Raw genomic sequence first — 20,416 nt, 5'->3', positions numbered from 1 at the left:
GGAGAGACAGCCTAAGTCCAGCCAGCGATGGAGAAAGCCATGAAGGAACCAGAAAAAGAGGTGGCAGAGTGGGGGATGACGAGTCCTCTGTTCAGGATTGGACGCAGTCTTGCTATTAGTTTTGTTTAACTGGTTTTTCTTTGAAGGTAGAAAGGGAGAGAGGGAAGGAGAGAAGGAAGGAAGGAAAGAAGGGAGGGCAAGGAGGAGGAAGAAGGAAGGAAGGGAGGAGGGAGAGAGGGAGAAGAGAAGAGAGGGACGAAGGGGCCTTTCACAAACGGGAGGCTCTGGAGCAGGCCTTTCTCCGGGGGGAACCTTTCTTGGAGGCAGGTGCAGGCGAGGGCGAGCTCCTAGCTGGGCCCGACCGCCTCCGGCTGCTGGTGCGCTGTAAGCTGGTGGTTCTGTCTGGCCCGTGTAGCTGTGCCCTGGGTGGAAGGCTCCCAGGCCCGCCTCAGAGGAAGTCGCCAGGACAGATGAGGTGGGCCTTATGGGAGGGGCTGCCCATGTCTGCAAGGCTACAGGGGTGGCTCTGGGGAGGGGAGGCACCAAGAATGATGGGGAGGGGGTGAGCCGAGGAAGGGCAGGAACAAGGAGGGATTCTGGAGTCAGCGGTGCTGCGTTTGAATGCCTCCTCAGAGACTTGGTCCAGTCTCTTCCTAGTCCTGAGCCCAGTGGGTCTGCAGCTCTGAGTCTGTGTATGCTTTCTTTCCCCCCCTCTCCCCCCCACCTTGGGCCTCGGTTTCTCCTGTAAAGTGGGGGCATTGGAGGAGCTCAGGTCTTCTCAAACTCGCCTTCAGACCAGCAGCAGCTGACACTTCCATCTCAGGACTGCTGACCTCCCTGGCTGTCCCTGCCAACCTGGTGCCCTCAGGGGTAACGACATCCCTACCTTCCTGCCACAGGCTTTACAGAGGGTTCTCATCTGACCCTCACCCTGGGAGGAAGGGGTTGCTATTAGGCCCCCCTCTTACAGATGAGGAAACCGAGCCAGGCCGCAGGGATGTGACTCACCAGGTCCCGCAGCTACAAGTCTGAGGCTGTCCCTGACCATGAGTCTCCCCCAATCCCGGCCAGCAGCACCCTGGGCAGTGTCCTGTTGTGGACTGCCAGCTCCGCGAGGGCAGGGATTGTTTGCCTTTTGTCTTTTTATTCTGTGGGGAGTGTGGGACCTTGTGCACAGACAAAGAAACTATTCGCTGACTCAAAGCCAGGGTGGAAATGCCAACTGATGAACTGCTGCCCCAGAGGAGCTTGGGAGGGACGGCAGGGACCCCGGGAAGCACAGATGGGCGGCAGAAACCTTTTTTAAAAGCCACAACCAGGGCCCCGGCTGTACAGAGTTTCTGATAATGGGAGGATGGAGAGGGGATAAAGGGAACCCGCTTTTCAGACTGGGCTTTGGCCCAGGGCAGATGGCAGGTGTAGGTGTGCCCACCCCCTTCCCACAGTCACCCCCAGACCACCCCATATCTCCAACGACACACAAACCTCCCCTCACACTACCCACCCCCTGACTCCCACTCCCAGTCCCTCCAGAAAGGGAGGATTTTAGCCGGTGGGCAAAGCTTCCCTGCCCCATCAGCCTGCGTGGCAGCCTCGGCAGCGAGTGAATGGGCACCCCCGAGAGAGCGTGAGGTAAAAAATTTATTAAGATTCCATGGCCGTGTCCACGTCCCCGCTGTCTCTCCCCGGGAGTGTGAGGGAGCCGCTGACCCCTGACTGGGACTGGCTGGTGACCATCAGCCGCTCTCGATGCCCAAAAACTTCATTCACTGAAAAGGAAACAAGAGCCCGAGGGTCACGACCTCCCACAGAACCAGTGACCAGGAGGGAAGCAAGTCCTGAAACCCAAAATGCTCCTTTTGCAATCAGGGCCAAGACACCCCTGGAGGCCGGGAACCATCCCTCCCCCTCCAGCTGTTCCCTGAGCCTGGCACTGTGCTGGGACAGCTCCTGGTGGAAGGACCAAAACGGGAGCCCTCCGAGCCGAGACCTGCTATGAGCAGAGGGGCTGTGTGTGTGTGTGTGTGTGTGTGTGTGTGTGTGTGTTGGGGAGAGGCGTCTGGAGGGGTCTACAACTTTCCTAAGGAAGGGGCTGGGCCCGCCCACTTGCTGAGAGACCCTGACTTCCGGCTAGCCGCTCACACAGCATGCTGCAACCCCCGAGGAGCCAGGATTTGCTAGGTTTCTTTTTCACTAAGTGTTCCGAGTGCTTTCATCAGACCCCATAGAGTCATTCACAAGGCGGCAATGGCCTGGGCGGCACCTGGGCTCTCTCCGAGGCCGCCGCCACGAGGCTGCCCATCGGGGTGGGGGGGGGAGCTGCCCCTCCGGGAGTGCCCGGCGTGGTGAAACCACAGGCCTTGTCACCAAAGGGGGGGAACCGAGCGGAGGGTGAGAGAGACGGGGGCGGGCCGGCCCGAGGCTGCCTGTGCTCGCACCCGGCGGAGGGAGCCTTACCTGAAGAGATGGTGCTGATGTCCCAGACCCGGAGCCCCTCTCTCTGCCCCCCAAACGCGTATATGAAAGGCAGGTCCGGGCAGCACGAGGCACAAAAGAGAACACCCTGAGGGAGAACAAGCGGGCACCGTTGGTGCAGGGTCTGCTTCCGCTCCCTGCCCATCTCCTGCCACCCTCTGAAGACCCCGGCCACGGACAGACAGAGGCGGAGCGACGATAGCCGAGCCCTCGCTGTGCCCTCTCCCTGTTCCCCACCTGCTTTGGGCCGGCTCCCTGCTCTCCGAGATGGGGACAAGGAGGCCCAATGGGCTCCGAGGACCCGCGCTTTCAGGGAGTGCAGGACCCCCGGGGCCCCCGGCAGGGAGGACGCCTTCCCCGGGGCCCGAGGGCCAGCAAGCCTCTTACCATTTTCATGTCCCGGGAGTGCACCAGACTCGGCTTGTCTCCCAACACGTCCCAGATCTTCACGTATTTGTCGGAGGAGGAGGTCACGAGGCAGCCCTTAATCTGGCTGCTCAGCTCGAGTCCTGGAAAGGGCGGCCCCACGGGCACCCAAGGGGAGAGACTTTCAGCAGCCGCCCCGAAGCCCCCGCCCAATCCCGGGGACCGAAGGGGTCCGTCACACACTCACCGGAGACCTCCTCATCGTGCGCCTTGAGCGTAAAGACGGGCTTGTTTGAGCGGGCATCCAGGTTGTACACAAAGCCGTCCTCCGTGCTGGCCTGGGGGGGGCAAGGAGGCGCCCGTCAGCAGAGGGCCCGGGAGGCCCAGGGGCCGCGGGGCTCAGCGGCCCCTCCTGTCAGCCGACAAGCCCTCGCCACACGGCTGCCGTGACAGACTCGCTCCCTACGGAGGTGTCCAGGCGGGCAGGAGGGGAAAGCCCAGGGAACCCTGGGCCGCGAGGAGACTCTTGTCGGGGTCACAGCGGAGGAGCCCTGCCCCGGACAGAGCTCAAGGCCCAAAGTCGGAGAGCCGAGTTCGGCCCGATAGCTTGGCCCGCCTGTTTCCTCCTCCTCCCTCCCAGCGTGCTTCCGAGGATCGCGTTACGGCGTGACGTGGCTCTCACCGCGTCACTGCCACCAGGGGCTGGGCAGCAAGCCTGCCCTCGCCACGCACCTTCCAACAGGGGTGCCCTGCGGGAACAGCCAAGGGCACGGCGGGGGGGAGGGCAGGCGCCCGGCGGGGCCAGTCCAGACTGGAAGAGCTCGGGCTCCTCTCCCTCCCCCTGCCCAGCCTCAGCCGCCCCAATGCCCTGGGTGCCAGACTGGCCCCGCTGCCAGATGGAGGCTCCTTGCCTGGGCAGCCGCAGGGCCAGGCCGTGGCCCTGAGTAGGTTCTTACCAAAAAGTGGCAAGGAGAGAAGTGATTCCACGTGACCCTCTCCACCTGCCCGCTAAACTTCCAGAGGCGGTGACTCTCCTGGGGACTGCGGCAGTCGTACAAGGCCACGGACCTGGAGGGCCGAGCACAGGGAGGTGAGGGGCGCCGAGCACCCAGACCCTTCCTCGGGCTCTCCCCCACGGGGAGGGCACCCAGCGGCCTTCCCAGCTGAAGCAGAGGCGGTCCGGGCTCCCCTTGGACTGTCTCAGCCTCAGCCTCTCCCCTTCCTCCCCCAGCCTCTCCTCTCTGCCCTGGGCATCAGGGTTGTGTGGGCACTGTCCTGGACTTGGCTTCCTTGGTTCAAGCCCTTACTAATGTTCTTAGTAAAATGACACTGAGCAAGTCACTCTGACTAAATGAACATCATTTGTAAAGTGTAATTAAGACTGTTGGAAGCATGAGATGAGACAATAGATCAGTATTTAGTCACTGCAAAATGCTGCTCCCAGGGGGGAGTGGGACACACATGCTTGGCTCCTGGGCAGTCATTTCACCTATGCCTGCCTCAATTTCCTCATCTGTAAAATGGGGACCCCCCCCCCGAGGGTGATTGTGGAGATCAAAGGACATAAATATACATAAATATATCTGCTCCCTGAAAACTGCACTGCTAGCTACTCTGGAGTTCCAAGTTCTGGGTGCAAATCTCCCCTCTGCTGCTTGCCAAGCTCCCGGGCCTCAGTTTCTCCAATGGTGCTTCATTCCTTTCTGGCTCCAGGCTGATGACCCTTTGACCTCTGATCTCTCAGTCTTATAGACCTGTAGCAGTTTCTTAAAACCAAATATCACTTGGTGATTCAGACCCAATTAACTTGCACTGAAAAATCCACTAGAATCTAGAGGGAAGGTAACATGCTTCCCACAACTAAGTCTGCCAGAGGGTCTGGTCCAGAAGGGTGGCAGGGGCGGACCCTCCTCTGTTCCGATCACCTTTGTTGTTTCACCGAGTCTCAGGTGGACTTTCCCAAGAGCACCAACTTGTGTGACAGGCATGCACTGACCCAGGCCCTAGAACACCATGACCCAACCAGAACCGTTCCCAAGGTGCCGCTGCGCCAGGGAGGACACTCACTTGTCGTAGGACCCAGAAATCAAGGTCTGTGCTTCAAACGGATGGAACTGCAGCGTCTGGACCTGAAGGAGTCAAACAACAACAGACAACTGTGGGATCCCGCTTGAGAAAGGAGAGGATTCAAAACGAGCCCCTGGCATTAGAATGACCAAGCAGGGCCCTGAACAAGGGGTGAAAAGCGGTGTATTCCATCTAACTTGGGCGATGTACTGATTTTGCTCATTCAACTTTTCCCTTGAATCTGGAAAAGAACTGAAAACAAAATCAATAAAAACGAAACCTTTAACAAAGAGGAGACAACGGTCTCATCCTAAGGAGGGTGAGACTAGACACACACAGTCTGTGCAGCGATATCCCTGTCTCGGATGGGTGAGAACGCTTCCTAAAACACGCGTGTCTGTGCCCCGATGCCAGGACAGACTCCAGCCGGCCCTCGGGGTGACCACCTGTGATCAGGGGACGAGTACCCCTGGAGCCTCTCGGGGCACGCTACAGCAGCTGAAGGACACCGGGCTTGGAATCTCGGGGTGTGTGAGAGGGAGGCAGTCTGTCTTACTGGGGGGTAGTGTGGCTTTCTCCCTAGAAAGAAAATACCTAATCAAGTACCTTGTCTGTGTGTAAAGTCAGGTTAGCCGCGGGCTTCCCCAAAGACATGTCCCACAGGATCACCGAGCTGTCGGCGGATGCGCTGGCCAGCACATTTCTGGAAAAGGAGACGAGAAAACTTAGCAAGTCACCTTCACGAAAACCCAGAGACATTACCCTGGACTAACACATGAAAAAGAAAAATGGCTTCTCTCTGTGCATTAAATAGAGAGCCATCTTTAATATATTCTCCTGAAAACTGAGCCCTAAATCTTCAGCTGGGAACATTAAAAGAACCTAATGAAGAGAAAAACGAGATGGAACCAAACCATCTCTGCGAGTGCTGCTGTGGGAAAGAAAATCAGTTACTGGAAAGCAACGTGACCACGTGTGGGAAATGCAGCAGACGCGGGGGGTCCAGTCTCCAGGGGAAGGAGCCCTGCAAAGCCTCCACAATCGACTTCAGGAACCAAGAGAAACCTCTCATGTCCTAGGCTCACACTCAGAGATTTTGTTTACAGTAGCGATTCCTGAATAAGCTGTAGAGATTTGAGTGTTCTGATGTTTCGATGATAAGTATTTGGAACCACTGACACTGTCATGGATCCCGTGGGCGCTCACGCCAGTACAACATACGTCAGTGGTTTCACTGTTGGATGGCAAAACTTCTCCAACCCAATCACTACAGATGCTTTTCTAGCTTTCTTAAATATCAGAATTCCCCCCGTCCACTCTCAAGGAAGACCTTCAAAGGAAGTTTAAGATAGGAGTAAAGAGATGGTGAGAGTTTTATTAAAAATCAATGCCTTTCTCATTTCCAAAATATATAGAGAACTGACTCAAATTTATAAGAAATCAAGCCATTCTCCAATTGATAAATGGTCAAAGGATATGAACAGACAATTCTCAGATGAAGAAATTGAAACTATTTATAGACATATGAAAATATGCTCCAAATCATTATTAATCAGAGAAATGCAAATTAAGACAACTCTGAGATACCACTACACACCTGTCAGATTGGCTAAGATGACAGGAAAAAATAATGATGAATGTTGGAGGGGATGCGGGAAAACTGGGACACTGATGCATTGTTGGTGGAGTTGTGAACGGATCCAACCATTCTGGAGACTGATTTGGAACTATGTCCAAAGAGTTATCAAACTGTGCATACCCTTTGACCCAGCAGTGTTTCTACTGGGCCTGTATCCCAAAGGGATCTTAAAGGAGAGAAAGGGACCCTCATGTGCAAAAATGTCTGTGGCAGCCCTGTTTGTAGTGGCAAGAAACTAGAAACTGAGTGAATGCCCATTAGTTGGAGAATGGCTGAAAAAATTATGGTATATGAATGTTATGGAATATTATTGTTCTGTAAAGAATGACCAGCAGGATGAATACAGAGAGGCTTGAAGAGACTGACATGAACTGATACTGAGTGAAATGAGCAGAACCAGATCATTATATGTTATGAGTTCAAATGTTGGAATTCTTGTTCTTCTCAAAACACAGCCGGTTTAGAGGCTTAGAGCCCTCCGAATGTCTCCAAATCCAAAGGTTCTGTCCTTCAGCCTCTGCCTCTGCTTTCTTCAGCCTCCAACCAACACAGAGATGGAATTGTTTCCTTCTGGGGAGCACAGTCACCAACTACAGTGGTGTGAGATGAAGATGAATCTGGTTGTCCACTGAACTCTCCACTCGTAGCTTTATCCTCTGAAAACTCTTCGTCTGCCACCAGCCAGCCAAGAGGAAAAATGTATTCTGGAATAGCTCTCTCTCCTTATATGCGAATCTTCTGAGAGAATGGGATTATGGGTTTTCTCCCATAGTGCTCTCTGGCCCAAAGAGCTTTAAGGGAGGTGTGAACTCCCTTGAAGTTAGAAAGTTTACTTTGTGAAGCTGGCATACTTGTGAACTCCAATGAGTAAAGGTGTGAACACAAGCCTTGTATTAATTAGTTCTACTTAGTACCTTGTTTCAGGTTCTGGCCAAAATCTTCTTGTAAGATTAGATCAACTCTAATTAGTTAGCAGTTTGTAAGGATTCCAATAATTATACACTTCGACAATGATATTGTATGAGGATGTATTCTGATGGAAGTGGATTTCTTCAACAAAGAGAAGATCTAATTCAGTTTCAATTGATCGAGGATGGACAGAAGCAGCTACACTCAAAGAAAGAACACTGGGAAATGAATGCAAACTGTTTGCATTTTTGTTTTTCTTCCCGGGTTATTTCTACCTTCTGTATCTAGGATATATTGTGATATATTCAACATATATAGGACTACTTGCCATCTGGGGGAGGGGAAAAGTCGGAACAGAAGTGAGTGCAAGGGATAATGTTGTAAAAAATTACCCAGGCATGGGTTCTGTCAATAAACAGTTATATTAACAAAAAAACAAAAAACAATGCCTTTGCTCTAGAACCCATAAACCATTCAGTCATCCAATAATTATTACTGCCACTTGGTTATCAGGGGGCCCCGGCAAGGACCCAAACCAAGGTGGGCAGATGCAGAGATCCTGCCGAGGACCACATCTCCTCTTTCAGGTCCTTTTAACAAAGAAAAGGAGATTAACTCTGATGGCAAAGGAAAACCTCAGAGCTACAGGGAGTGGAATCGGAACAGAATGAAGAAAAATGTAAATAAATAACAGTTAGTGGAGGTCAGGAACAAGGACATGTGTGGAATTAGGTAAAAGTGTACACAACAAGCCACCTCCAGGGTAAATGGGCAGAGGATGTGAACAAGCAGAATCCCAAAGAAGAGATACCAACAAATCAACAACCATCTGAAAAAAAGTTGTTCAAAATCACTGGTTTTCAGATCAAAACAAAACAATCCTGAGGGACTGCCTCCCATCTATTGATATAGCAAAGGAGGAAACAGATAGGAAATCTCCCTGTTGCAGGAGCTCTGGGCAGACAGATCCCCATGTGCCGTGGTCTTATGGCTTGGGAAAAGAAGCCGAGAGTGATATAGGGAGTTACCGACTTGTTTATATCTTGGGATCCCAGGATTGTCTCTCTGGGACTGTGTGTCTGGGACAGACCCACGTATAGGAAACTACCCCTGGGGATGGTAGGGAAGGGAACAGGCACCTCCTGTGGGTCAGGTGCTCAGTGCTTTACGACTATCTCACTGGGTCCCCACAACCACCTGGGAAGATGAGACCTTCGATTATCTCAATTTTCCATCTGAGGCAAGTAGTGAAGTAACTCGCCCAAGATCACACAGCCGGTGTTTGAGGCTAGACTCGGGTTCGGGTCTCCCTGGCTCCAGACCCACTGCTCTATGTCCTGGGCTAGCAGGTGCAGCACAGTGCCAACACAAAGCAAACAAGAGATGCCGAGTGCTGCCTGTGGCCTTGGGATGTGAAGAAGGGCTCCCTGGGGAAGGCAGGTGGTGAAAAGCTCAGAGGACGGGAAGATCTGAGAACCTCCTGGGAAAAACACCAGGGCCCATCATGGCCAGGTGGGCACTCACATCGCGGGGGAAGGAGAATGCAGGAGATACCCAAGCCCCCATCAGCAGTGAGCATGGGTGCTTGGGATGCTCAGCGAAGCTTGGGAGTCTGATGTTGAGAGGTACTTGAGATTTAGCATTTCCTTTAGTTAGTTAAGAATGTTCTAAGAAGGGCCATTATCATTCTGGAGAGGCTGCCAGGGGTCCATGACCCAGAGGTGAGGAACCCTTGTTGTATGCAGAGAGAGAGATGGAGATGGCAGGCAGCGGGGTGTCATTAACAGGGAAAATGAATTGTGAAAGGTGTATTATTTAAAATATTTTTACCTGATTAGTTTATTCCACGAGAGATCGAGAACAGCATCAGTGTGTCCTTCTGGGGCCTCCTCGGCTGTTCGGCTCTGTAACAGGTAGCGACCCTCAATTACTTTATTCCTTATGAAAAGGAAGTCTTTGGGTAGTGAATAAGAACGTGGGCTTTACAGACTAAAGGCAGCAAGGGCCCAAGGCTTGGTCTATGCCCTGGACTGGGGTCAGAGGGCCTGGGGTGGAGTCCCAGCAGTTGTGTGTCTCCAGGCAGGTCGCTGCGCCCTGTAAAATGGGGATGAGACCTGTGACCCTCTCCTCTCACAGAGCCGCAAGAAGTTCCAATGGGACTAGGTGCATAAAGTGCTCATAGGTCTACAGGATACACAGAGGGGTCAGCTGGGGGACCTCCCTCAGGTCACTGAACTTCCAGGCCTCAGTTTGCTATTCTGTAAGATGGAGGCAGTGACAATAACCGATATCCAAGGTCCTCTCTGGCCCTGACTCCAGGGGGAGGCCACGTCTCATAACCAAGATGCAAGATTTCATTCTAGTCTTTGACCCGAGCAAGCTCAGGTAACCGCCAGACACACTTAACATCTACTGTCCGGCACAGGAGTGAGGGGCCTTGCCAGCCGAGGCGGTGCCGACCCTGAGCATTCACTCTGAAGGCCGAGAAAGGATTAAGAACACCAATGGGCCCGTGCCCACCCGAGCAGCTGTTGGGGGTGGAGGCCGCCGGCCAGCCCCTGCCAGAAGGGAGGCATTCAGAGCGAAGGAGCTGCCCCCAAGTCTGCCCTGTGATGATGCCGGCCCCGTGGGGCTTTCAACGTTCCCTTTACCTTTTTCCCTTTCTTCTTTTTCTTCTTCCTCCCATCTTTGCTTCCAAGTGAGAACACCGGCTCCAAAGAGTCCACAATATCGAGGTCCCACACTTCGATCACAGGGGACATTGTGCCCACAGCCACGTAGTTTCCTGAAAGAGGCAGAGTGGGTTCCAGCTAAAATCCTCGGGCTGGCTTGGGAGGCCGTGACGCCTCAGAACCGCGTCCGTTACTGACGTCTCTGAACTGACGGGCGCGTGGCACTCGCCGCCCATGCACGGGCGAAGCCGACGTCGGCCTCGTGCAGCTTTTTCCTACATCGTGGACATCCCCAGGTTTGCAGCCGGATCTGCACCCAGCGCCCAGCTCTGTGGGCAGCTCTGCCCGGGCGCATAAGCTTCTGCTAGAGCCCGCTCACTCGGGGTCACCGGATGCTGCTGCTTTGGCCGCAGTCCGGTTTGTTTGGGGGCTTCCCACTGAGGCTGCCTCGAGCCCCTCACCGTCCCCCCAAGCCCTGCTCCCGGCCACCCCTCCAGTGCCCACAATCTGACCCCGCACCATCACCCTCCCCCAAACGCAGGACGCGGGCCAGCTGAGAACCGGGAGCGCCCGTGTCTGCGAGGGCTGGAGCGCAGCAAAGGTAGATGCCCGCACACAGGGGCCCTCAGCCAGCATCGTTCCCAACCACAGGGACCCCCCTGCCCATGAGTGGGACGCGCTCTATTTACCAGGGGCTTCGTCGGGGTTGGGATCAAAATTCAGCCACTCCACACTCAGAGGGTACGCAGACAGGATGATGTCATGGTGCACGTAAAACGAGTCTTCTTCCTGGTTGTAAACTGAAAGGAGAAGAGGAAACCGACTTTAGCACAAAGAGGCGGAGAACTGGAAAGCCAGGAGGCCCCGGCCCCTCAGCCAAGCTGGGCCAGGCTCCCTGAGGCCCGAGGCCGGGCTGCCCGAGGCCCAGAGGCCCTGCCTCTTTCTGGCTGGGTGACCCAGGGTAAGGCAGGAACTTCGGAGCCTCAGGCTGAGAGTGGGGACACACCCGCTTGCACCGCCGGGCTCTGAGGGAAAGCAGCCTGTAAACCTTAGTTGTGAACTAGCATTCCCAGCAGCAGCCCAAGGGAAGCCTGGGGGCAGCGTGCCTGGGCCCTGAGGGCCCTTCTCCCCAGGCCCCGTCCCGGGGGGGCTCTGGAGCGACGGCCCCCGCTAAGGCTGCCCCTTCTTCCCAAAGTCAGCCTAACGGTGCTTTCAGATAGAAACCAGCAGCTGGGTTTGCTGAGTGATGTGGGCTCCCCCCCCCGCCCTCCCAGCCAGCGCCTCGGAGGGGCCTTCGCTGGGCACGCTTCGTAGCAGGGGCCCGGAGACCTCGGTGGCCCGGGCACCCCTACGGCATTTAATGACGTGTCTGAGCAGGCCGGGGGCCGGCTACAAGCAGCAAGAAGAGTTCCTGCTGGGGGGGGGGGGAGGTTGGGGGAGGGATATCGGCGGGGGAATGACAGGCCGGGCACTGAGTGTCCCGAGGGAGGAGGAAGGGAATGCAGGCGAGGCCGTTCTGGGGTGGCAGGAGAGAAAAAAAGGGAGCTCCCCCGGGAGGGCAGGGAGCTGACGGGCGGAGGCCCAAGCCACAGTCCCAGGGACAGGCAGCGACTCGCACGGCCACTATGGCTCACACCCCAGAGGCTGGTGCTGGCTGGGAGCTCCACTGCTCACAGCAAACACAAAACTAGGAAAGGTCTCTCTTGTCACAAAAACTCGACTCCGGGACTAGAAAGAGGGGAGTCTAAAGAAATTCTGTTTTTGAGAAGTCCAAGGCAGCCCGGGTTAGGGGAGAGGTGCCGGGTTCCAGGCCCGCCCTTCCTCATGGCTGTACCCTGCCACAGACCATCTCCCTGGGCCCGTTTCCCCAGCTAGGGATGACATGAGGGTCATTCCCAGCTCCTGCAGGAAAGCAGAGAAGGGCAGCGCCTTCCTGACCAAGTCCAGCCTTGTCACCCCCGGGCCTCCGGAAGCCTAATGCCCACGGTGCCGACAGCGGACCGGACAGGGGGTGCCCAGAGAGGCCGGGGCCCGGGGGAGCCGCGATCGGCTCAGGGGTCCCACTGGACCTGACTCTGCCGCTTGGTCACTTTTCAGTGATGGGGCTCCCCACCCCCCGGCCTCGTCCGCTCACTCACTGTGGACCTCCAAATTGCACTGGTCATCTTCAGCCCGGCCGCACACGATAAGGTTGTCGCTGGGCTTGATCAGGAAATCTTCATGTTCATACTGCTCCTGAGAGTTGGGAAACAGAAGAAAAATGACTCGGAGAAGTGAACATCAAGGAGGCCGTCCTGGGGGGGGGGGGCAGGAGTGTTCACCAGGGGCGGGGGGCCTGGCTCAGCACTCACCGTGTTTTTGAGGGTGACGTAAGGGTCCTCGTCGTTATTCCCATAGACTGTGAGCCCCATGAGTGACTCCTGGAGAGTCTCGGTGTCTGGAGGAGGGAAAGCACAGGCCCAAGATCAGCCATTTAAGATGTGCCGGCCTCAAATGGCAAACCCCAACCTCTCGCACCCGCGTCCAGCTCCCAGCAAGTAGGAGGAGAATGCTTGTTCTACCCTTTCCATTTCTCCCTGGATGTGTCTCTTTCTCTCCCTCCCTGGATCTCTCTCTTTTATCTCTGTGTCTTTTCCCCGCCCTCTCTTATCTGTCTCTATATCTTTTTTTCCCCTCCCTCTATTTCTCTCTCTGTGCATCCACGAACCCAGCCAAGCCCTCATCAGCTCCTGTAGCTGCCATTTCTGTGCAGCGCGCTTCCACTGTAGGAGGGCGGCAGCAGCAGCAGCAGCGAGAACCCAGTGTCACTAATAAATAGCAAGCTCTCCTCTGTGCTGGCCGGGGCTGGGGGCCAGAAATGCCAACTTAGACTGTGGCCTTTGGAGGGAGCAAGGAGCCACTGGGGGTTTCTGAGGGGGACGGGCATTCCCACATTGGAGCTGGGAGGACATTCCGAGAGCATCTGAAGGGGCCGGGGAGCTGCCCGGGGTATGCACTAAGGTTGGCATCAGTGTGATCCTTGTGAGGGCAGAGCTGCTGCTTGTCCCTGGCACGGACTTAGCCAAGGCCCAGGGGGCCGAGTCCTTCTCACTGCTGCGTGCCCCCAAATGCTGCTTCCTTGAGTGCAGGGCACAGATAACGTCCATGTTCCCCAAATGGTGAATCTGGAGCTAGAAGCTTGGGCTCAAATTCTCCCCCTAATGCTTACAGCATGGGGCTCGGACGCCTCCCTGTACAATGGGCAGGCCCTTCCACCTCTTCCTAGAGGAGCCCAGGCCCTGGGCCAGTAGATGAGAAGTTTATGTTTACAAGCCAGCGCGGGGAGAACCTTCCGGGGCGTGACAGAACAGACTCTCACCCGCATCTTCGTCATCGTACTTGTCCAGCTCATACTCGGCTAGCTCGTCGTCCTCCGGGCCGTCCTCTCCCTCAGGGACGCCCTCCGACGGGGGCTCCGCCGCCGGTGCCTGAACACGGACGCAGTCCGGGTCCTCCTCTGCGGCGTCTTCTCCATCACTGTCTATTTCTCTGCGTAGAGAACCGAGAGTCAGGAAGTGACCGACCTCTGGGGCTCTCAGACGCAGTGTTACGCTGGGGAGTCCTGTGGGCCAAAACTCCTGCCTTCATGGGCTTAGAGACGTGAGGTCCTCAAGGGGAGGCTGGGACTGACAGGGAGAAAAGACATCCCACGGAGGAGCGGTCGTTGGAGGGACAGAGGCAGACCAGGTTAGAGAGGAGGCAACGTGGGCAGGGGGCTGGCACCTAAGGCAGTGAGCGCTGGGAAGGGCCTAGGAGGAGGTGGTTTGGGCACGGGGCTGGCACCTAAGGCAGTGAGTGCTGGGAAGAAGGCCGGGAGGGGGTGGTTTGGGCACGGGGCTGGCACCTAAGGCAGTGAGCACAGAGAGGAGGTGGTACGAGCACGGGGCTGGCACCTAAGGCAGTGAGCACTGAGAGGAGGTGGTACGGGCATGGGGCTGGCACCTAAGGCAGTGAGTGCTGGGAAGAGGGCCGGGAGGGGGTGGTTTGGGCACAGGGCTGGCACCTAAGGCAGTGAGCACTGAGAGGAGGTGGTACGGGCACAGGGCTGGCACCTAAGGCAGTGAGCGCTGAGAAGGGCCTAGGAGGAGGTGGTTTGGGCAGAGGGCTGGCACCTAAGGCAGTGACCTGGAAGGCCAACAGATGCTCCAGCCCTTGTGTCCACGCCCCTTCAACAACTCACCTTATTTTCTCCTTGGCTTCATCAATGAGACGCTTGACCTCATCCTTGCTTAGCTCTACCTACAAAGACATTTTCAGGTATTTCAAAGAACAATGCAATAAATATCAATGGAAACTGAAACTGAGAACTTCTAAAGCTCCTCTTATTTCCCCTCTGAAAGCCGAGGAGCCTTTGTGCACCCCAGCACTCCTCTGAAAGGGCCCCTCTGCAGAACCTGGTTCGAATCCTGCCTCTGCCTCAAGGCTGAATCAGATAATCCCTTAAGGTGGCTCAGTGACAAGAATCAGAAGATCTGGGTTTAAATCCACCTTGGCTTTGGGCAAGTGACTTTCCTTCATGGTGCCGCCTCAGTTTCCTCATCTGCAAAATGGGAATAATGCAGCAGCTTCTCCAAAGAGCCACTGTGGGGATATCATTTGGTGAACCTTACGGTTATATAAATGTGACCACTGTTACTGTTATTCCTTTGTGATGTCTGTCCCATCCATTTTTTCGGGGGGGAGAGGAGTACTGCAGTGAATAGAGCACCAGGCCAGAAGTCAGTATGACCTGAGTTCGAATTCTGCCTCAGATACCTATTAGCTGTATGACCCCAGGTAAGTCACTTTATCCTGTTTGCCTCGTTTTCCTCATTCTAGAGAAGGAAATCACTTTAGTATCCCTGCCAGGGGGTCATCAAGAGTCAGGCACAACTGAAAAAGACTGAACAACAATAGCAGACAACCGAGGCAGAGCAGGAAAGGAGATGATAGCTGACCCGAGCCTTAAATAGAGCTAAGAGAAGGCTGCTTTCTTCTCTTCCTGACATCCCAGCCTCTGGCCCTGCACGTTAGGACTGGGGATACTGGCTAACTCCCCCTCCCGAGCTTTCAATGTCTTACATTGGACTAGAGGTCTCTGAGGGAGGCCCAGAAGCCTTCTCCCCCACCCCCCAGGAACTGGGCAAGGATCTCCCTGCGCATCCTAGCTGGGAAACTGAGCTCCCTCTTCCCCCCCAATTCTCCAGCTTATCCCCCCATCAGCATTCTCCTCCTTCCCTCCTCCCTTGTTGGAATCCTTACTAACTGCTAACTAATTAGAGTTGATCTAATCTTACAAGAAGATGTTTTGGGCAGAACCTGAAACAAGGTACTAAGTAGAACTAATTAATACAAGGCTTGTGTTCACACCTTTACTCATTGGAGTTCAATGAGTTCACACCTCCCTTGAAGCTCTTTGGGCCAGAGAGCACTATGGGAGAAAACCCACAATCCCTCTCTTGAGCATAAATAGAGCTTCAATGGGCCAGTCGAGAAAGTTCTTCAGAGGAAGACGCTACAAGTTGAGATTTCTCCGGGAATGACATGAAGAGTGGAGCTGGCTGGAGGCTGAAGAAAGCAGAGGCAGAGGCTGAAGGACCAGACCTTTGGATTTGGCGACATTCGGAGAGAGCTCTTGGAACCAAGCAGAGAGATAGGCCTCTAAGCTAACCGGGCTATATTGGAGATAATAAAAGATCTGAACTTTTATCACCTGGCTGTGTTTTGAGAAGAAAAAGATCACAACATTTTGGCGCCCAACGTGGGGCTGACAGACCCCTCAGTGGATTTCAGTGGAAAAGCTCCGATCCTGATTCAAGTGGAAAAGCTTCTGATCCTGATCCAGTGGAAAAGACTCTTCAACCCAGAAATTAGGGTGAGTGCAATAAAGAAATTTTGCTAAAAGAGTTAAAGTAGAATTTCAGCTAAGATGGGACAGATATTTAGAAAACAGCCTTCTGTTTCTGTTCAAGGAAAATGTTTAGAGAGCATTGTCAAAATTATGGAAAGCCAAGGTTTAATTATAAGTTTACAGCAAATCACTGCACTTTTACAAACTGTAAAGGACATATGTCCTTGTTTCTCTCTTGATAAGGAATTAGATCTAAATGAATGGAAATTGGTTGGAGAGGATCTTTGTCAATTCTATGATAAAAATGGGCCTAACTCAATAATTAATACATATAATGTAATACAATTGGCTATAAGAAGTTATTTAAGTGATAGAATGATGAAAAGGAAAGTACAGGAGGAAGAATTGCCAACTTTACTAGGTGAAAAGGAGGACGAATCAGATGAGAATGGAGTTAATTACAATTCTGAGTATGATACTTCACAGCAGGAGGAATTAGGTGATTCCACATCTCATGACCCTCCCCCCGCAATTAACCCTTCATGGGTGGAACAAGGGGGAGGGAGAGAGACAGAAACACAGTCAGCTTCTCCTGTAAAGCAGAATTTGACAAGATTAGAAAAAGCATTAATTAAAGCAAAAAATGAAGGAGAAGATATATCTGATTTTATAAATGCATATCCTGTGATTGAAGAGCTCAACTCCTCAGATCAAAAAGAGAGAAAATACACTCCTTTTAATTTGGGAAAAATTAAAGATTTGAAAAAGGGTTGCACTCTTTATGGGGCTACATCATCTTATGTGAAGATGTTACTGGATAATTTGTCTTATGAAATCTTAACCCCGAATGACTGGAAATCCATCGCTAAAACATGTCTAGAACCGGGACAAAATTTATTGTGGCTTTCAGAGTTTCATGAATTATGTAGGATTCAAGCCCAACATAATAGGCAAACAGGACAAATCACTTTTGACCAACTAGCTGGTCAAGGTCAGTATGCAGAGAGCTCAGAACAGATTTATTATCCCATAACAGTGTATGAGCAAATTTCTAAGGCTGCAATAAAAGCTTGGAATTCTCTCCCTGGACAGAAAGATGGAAATAATGCTTTCACAAAAATAGAGCAAGGTCCCAATGAACCTTTTGCAGATTTTGTGGGACGTTTACAAACAGCTGTAATAAGAACCATTGGAGATAATGCTGCCGCAGAAATAATGACTAAACATTTGGCTAAGGAAAATGCCAATGAGGTTTGCAAGAGAATTATATGGGGGCTAGACAAAAATGCTTCTTTAGAGGAGATCATTAGACGCTGTGCCACAGTGGGCACAAATGCTTATTATGCCCAGACTATGATGAACATGGAAAGACAAGGTCCTTCTTGGCAGAGGAATTCTAGAGAAACTCGTCGATGTTTTCATTGCGGAAAAGTTGGACATTTGAGAGCTCATTGTAGATACAGAGATACAATGAGAAGACAGGGTGAGAGAAAACCCAAAACCCCATGTCCAAAATGTAATCGAGGCTTTCAATGGGCCTCTGAATGTAGGATGACCCAGAGAAATGAGAGGCAGGGCCCAGCTCCAAGGTATCAATCAAAGGACAGGTGGGGCATGATAGCAGCTGAGGTTACACCCAGAGAGACTTTAGAAATTCAGGATTCTGATGTCATCAACCAACAGAAAAGCAATCAGGATTACAGTTGGGAAGAATACAGGCCTTTTAAGACCACAAGGCAGTATCCAGTGCAAACAGCTCCAATGTAATTACCAGATGATGAGGAGAAATCCCAAATTTGGTAAATAGAAGGGAATTAGGTTAACTGCTTGGGGAAGAGGATCTGCTTATATTTCCACAGATGAAGAAAGAATCAGATGGCTGACAATGAGACTGTCAAAAGGACTCTTAAAATCTTCAGAAATCATTGGATTTCCTAACACAAGATGAAACTATTTCAGTTCCTGAAAAACCAGCAAGAATCATTGGGTTCCCTGAGATGAAAAATTGTTGATGAGACTTTTTGCAGTACTTCAGAGCTTACAGGAATTATTAGATTCCTGGCACATGAACTAATGGACAATGGGTTGCTTATGGACTATTTCTAGGACTTATGGACATGTGTAAATTTTCAGGTTGATTCATGTTGTTACATTACTACTAGCCTGTGTTATATTGCTATGTGCTTATGTAAATTATGTATAATGCCTCCCATATTGATGGATTTATGTGTACCCCTTCTGAAACCCACTAATCTGATTAGATTTCCTATTTCCTTTGGTGTTTTCATCTAACAAAAGAAAGGGGGAGATGTTGGAATCCTTACTAACTGCTAACTAATTAGAGTTGATCTAATCTCACAAGATGTTTTGGGCAGAACCTGAAACAAGGTACTAAGTAGAACTAATTAGTACAAGGCTTGTGTTCACACCTTTACTCATTGGAGTTCAATGAGTTCACACCTCCCTTGAAGCTCTTTGGGCCAGAGAGCACTATGGGAGAAAACCCACAATCCTTCTCTTGAGCATAAATAGAGCTTCAATGGGCGAGTCAAGGAAGTTCTTCAGAGTGAAGAAGCTACAAGTCGAGATTTCTCTGGGAATGACATGAAGACTGGAGCTGGCTGGAGGCTGAAGAAAGCAGAGGCAGAGGCTGAAGGACCAGACCTTTGGATTTGGCGACATTCGGAGAGAGCTCTTGGAACCAAGCAGAGAGATAGGCCTCTAAGCTAACCGGGCTATATTGGAAATAATAAAAGATCTGAACTTTTATCACCTGGCTGCGTTTTGAGAAGAAAAAGATCACAACACTCCCTCACTCCAGCAGCAGAGAAAGAGGTCCCCCCTCCTCCTGGGGAGCTTGGGCCCTCCCCACCCCCCAAGCCTTTGCTCGGTGTCCCTTCCAAACACTTCTGTCTCTCCTCCTCCTCCTCTCCCTTTTTACCTTCTCTTTCCCTCTTATCTCTCTCCTTTTCCTTTTCTCCTTTCTCCCTCTACCTTCTCTCCCATCTCCCTTTTGCCTCCCTCCTTTTCCTTCTCTCCCATCTCCCTTCTCTCTCCCTCCTTTTCCTTCTCTCCCATCTCCCTTTTCCCTCCCTCCTTTTCCTTCTCTCCCATCTCCCTTCTCTCTCCCTCCTTTTCCTTCTCTCCCCTCTCCCTTTTCCCTCCCTCCTTTTCCTTCTCTCCCCTCTCCCTTTTCCCTCCCTCCTTTTCCTTCTCTCTCCCTCCTTTTCCTTCTCTCCCATCTCCCTTTTCCCTCCCTCCTTTTCCTTCTCTCCCATCTCCCTTTTCCCTCCCTCCTTTTCCTTCTCTCCCATCTCCCTTTTCCCTCCCTCCTTTTCCTTCTCTCCCATGTCCCTTTTCCCTCCCTCCTCTCTCCCTCCCCTGTCCTTCCCCGCTGCTTTCTCTCCCTTTTCCCAAGGCCACGCCCCCGGAGCAGCTGTGCCCCCCGCACCGCTCTGGCTCCCCTTTCTCACCGCCCCGTACGCCTTCCCCACCGCGAGCTCCAGCCCGACCTGACCACGGGGCCCCCTCTGGGGGGCTCCTCTCGCGGGCACACGCCGCGCACAGCCCCGGAGCCTGGGGCGCCGGCTCCGCGGGCACTTTGTATCACTTTCAGATAGAGACTAACTCCGGGGGGCGCCGCCAAGGGGCCAGCGAGGGCTCCGGGGAAGCTTCGGGCTCTCGAAGAGGCTGCGGACGAGGGAGGGCATTCCGAGCGCCCGACCCCGTCCGGGCAAAGGTTCGGAGGGAGGCAATGGAACTTCACCGAAGTTTCCTCCCCGCGCCCCCTCCCCTGCGAGCCCCTGAGGGACTAGCGGCCGCGGCTCACCTTGTCCGGAGTCTCCTTGGCGACGCCCCTGCGGACCCACGCCACGCACGTCACTTGCCGGCTGCGCCTCATGGAGCTGGTGGGAACCTCGGTGCCGCACTCAGGGGGAGGGAGGGAGCTGAAGCTTCCTGGCGCGGATCTGATGATGTCACGGCTGGGAGAGAATCCCCTTCTGAAGGGCGGAGCACGGAAGTCACGGGGCGGCCGCTCCCCCAATAGAATCAGATATCTTCCACCTCCCCTCTAAATACGTCATCATCAGGCGTCGTACAGGGAAGCGGAGATGGAAGAAGCTGAAGTGGGCACCACGTGGAGCCTGCGCAAGCGCGGGGAGGCGGAGCCTGTGTGTGCTGGGCGGGTCCAAGGGTGGGACGTTGAGTCCTGGGGTGGGGCCATCTGCTCCGACCCGGTCATTTTACAGGGAGAGAAACTGAGTCTCAGGGAGGACATAGCTTTAGAGCAGGAAAGGGCTTGAGGTAACTTTTCATCCACCCCAAGTTCAGCGCCAACCCGTGGCCATGTCGGTGCCCCCGAGGTAGCTGGAGACAGGCCCAGATCACTGAAGAGAACCGAGGTCCGGACTGACGCCG

The 20,416-nt window shown here is 53.3% G+C and overlaps 1 protein-coding gene across 1 annotated transcript; it reads right to left on the bottom strand.

Annotated features, from left to right (window-relative positions):
• Positions 1-1,628: 1,628 nt before the first annotated feature.
• Positions 1,629-19,976, bottom strand: PWP1 (PWP1 homolog, endonuclein). Its single transcript, XM_051961526.1, has 15 exons — positions 19,827-19,976; positions 14,348-14,406; positions 13,487-13,656; positions 12,480-12,565; positions 12,267-12,363; positions 10,818-10,928; positions 10,108-10,241; positions 9,287-9,360; positions 5,515-5,611; positions 4,909-4,970; positions 3,798-3,909; positions 3,089-3,179; positions 2,863-2,984; positions 2,458-2,563; positions 1,629-1,769 (listed from the first exon to the last, which is right to left on the bottom strand). The coding sequence occupies exons 1-15, from the start codon at positions 19,896-19,898 to the stop codon at positions 1,645-1,647; spliced, it is 1,518 nt and encodes a 505-aa protein (XP_051817486.1). The 5' UTR covers positions 19,899-19,976; the 3' UTR covers positions 1,629-1,644.
• Between the last annotated feature and the right edge of the window lie 440 nt (positions 19,977-20,416).

This window comes from Antechinus flavipes, chromosome 5, assembly GCF_016432865.1.
Source record: "Antechinus flavipes isolate AdamAnt ecotype Samford, QLD, Australia chromosome 5, AdamAnt_v2, whole genome shotgun sequence".
NCBI classification, from domain to species: domain Eukaryota; kingdom Metazoa; phylum Chordata; class Mammalia; order Dasyuromorphia; family Dasyuridae; genus Antechinus; species Antechinus flavipes.
The sequence above is the reverse complement of the archived record's forward strand: the minus strand, read 5'-3'. Positions and strand labels throughout refer to the sequence as shown.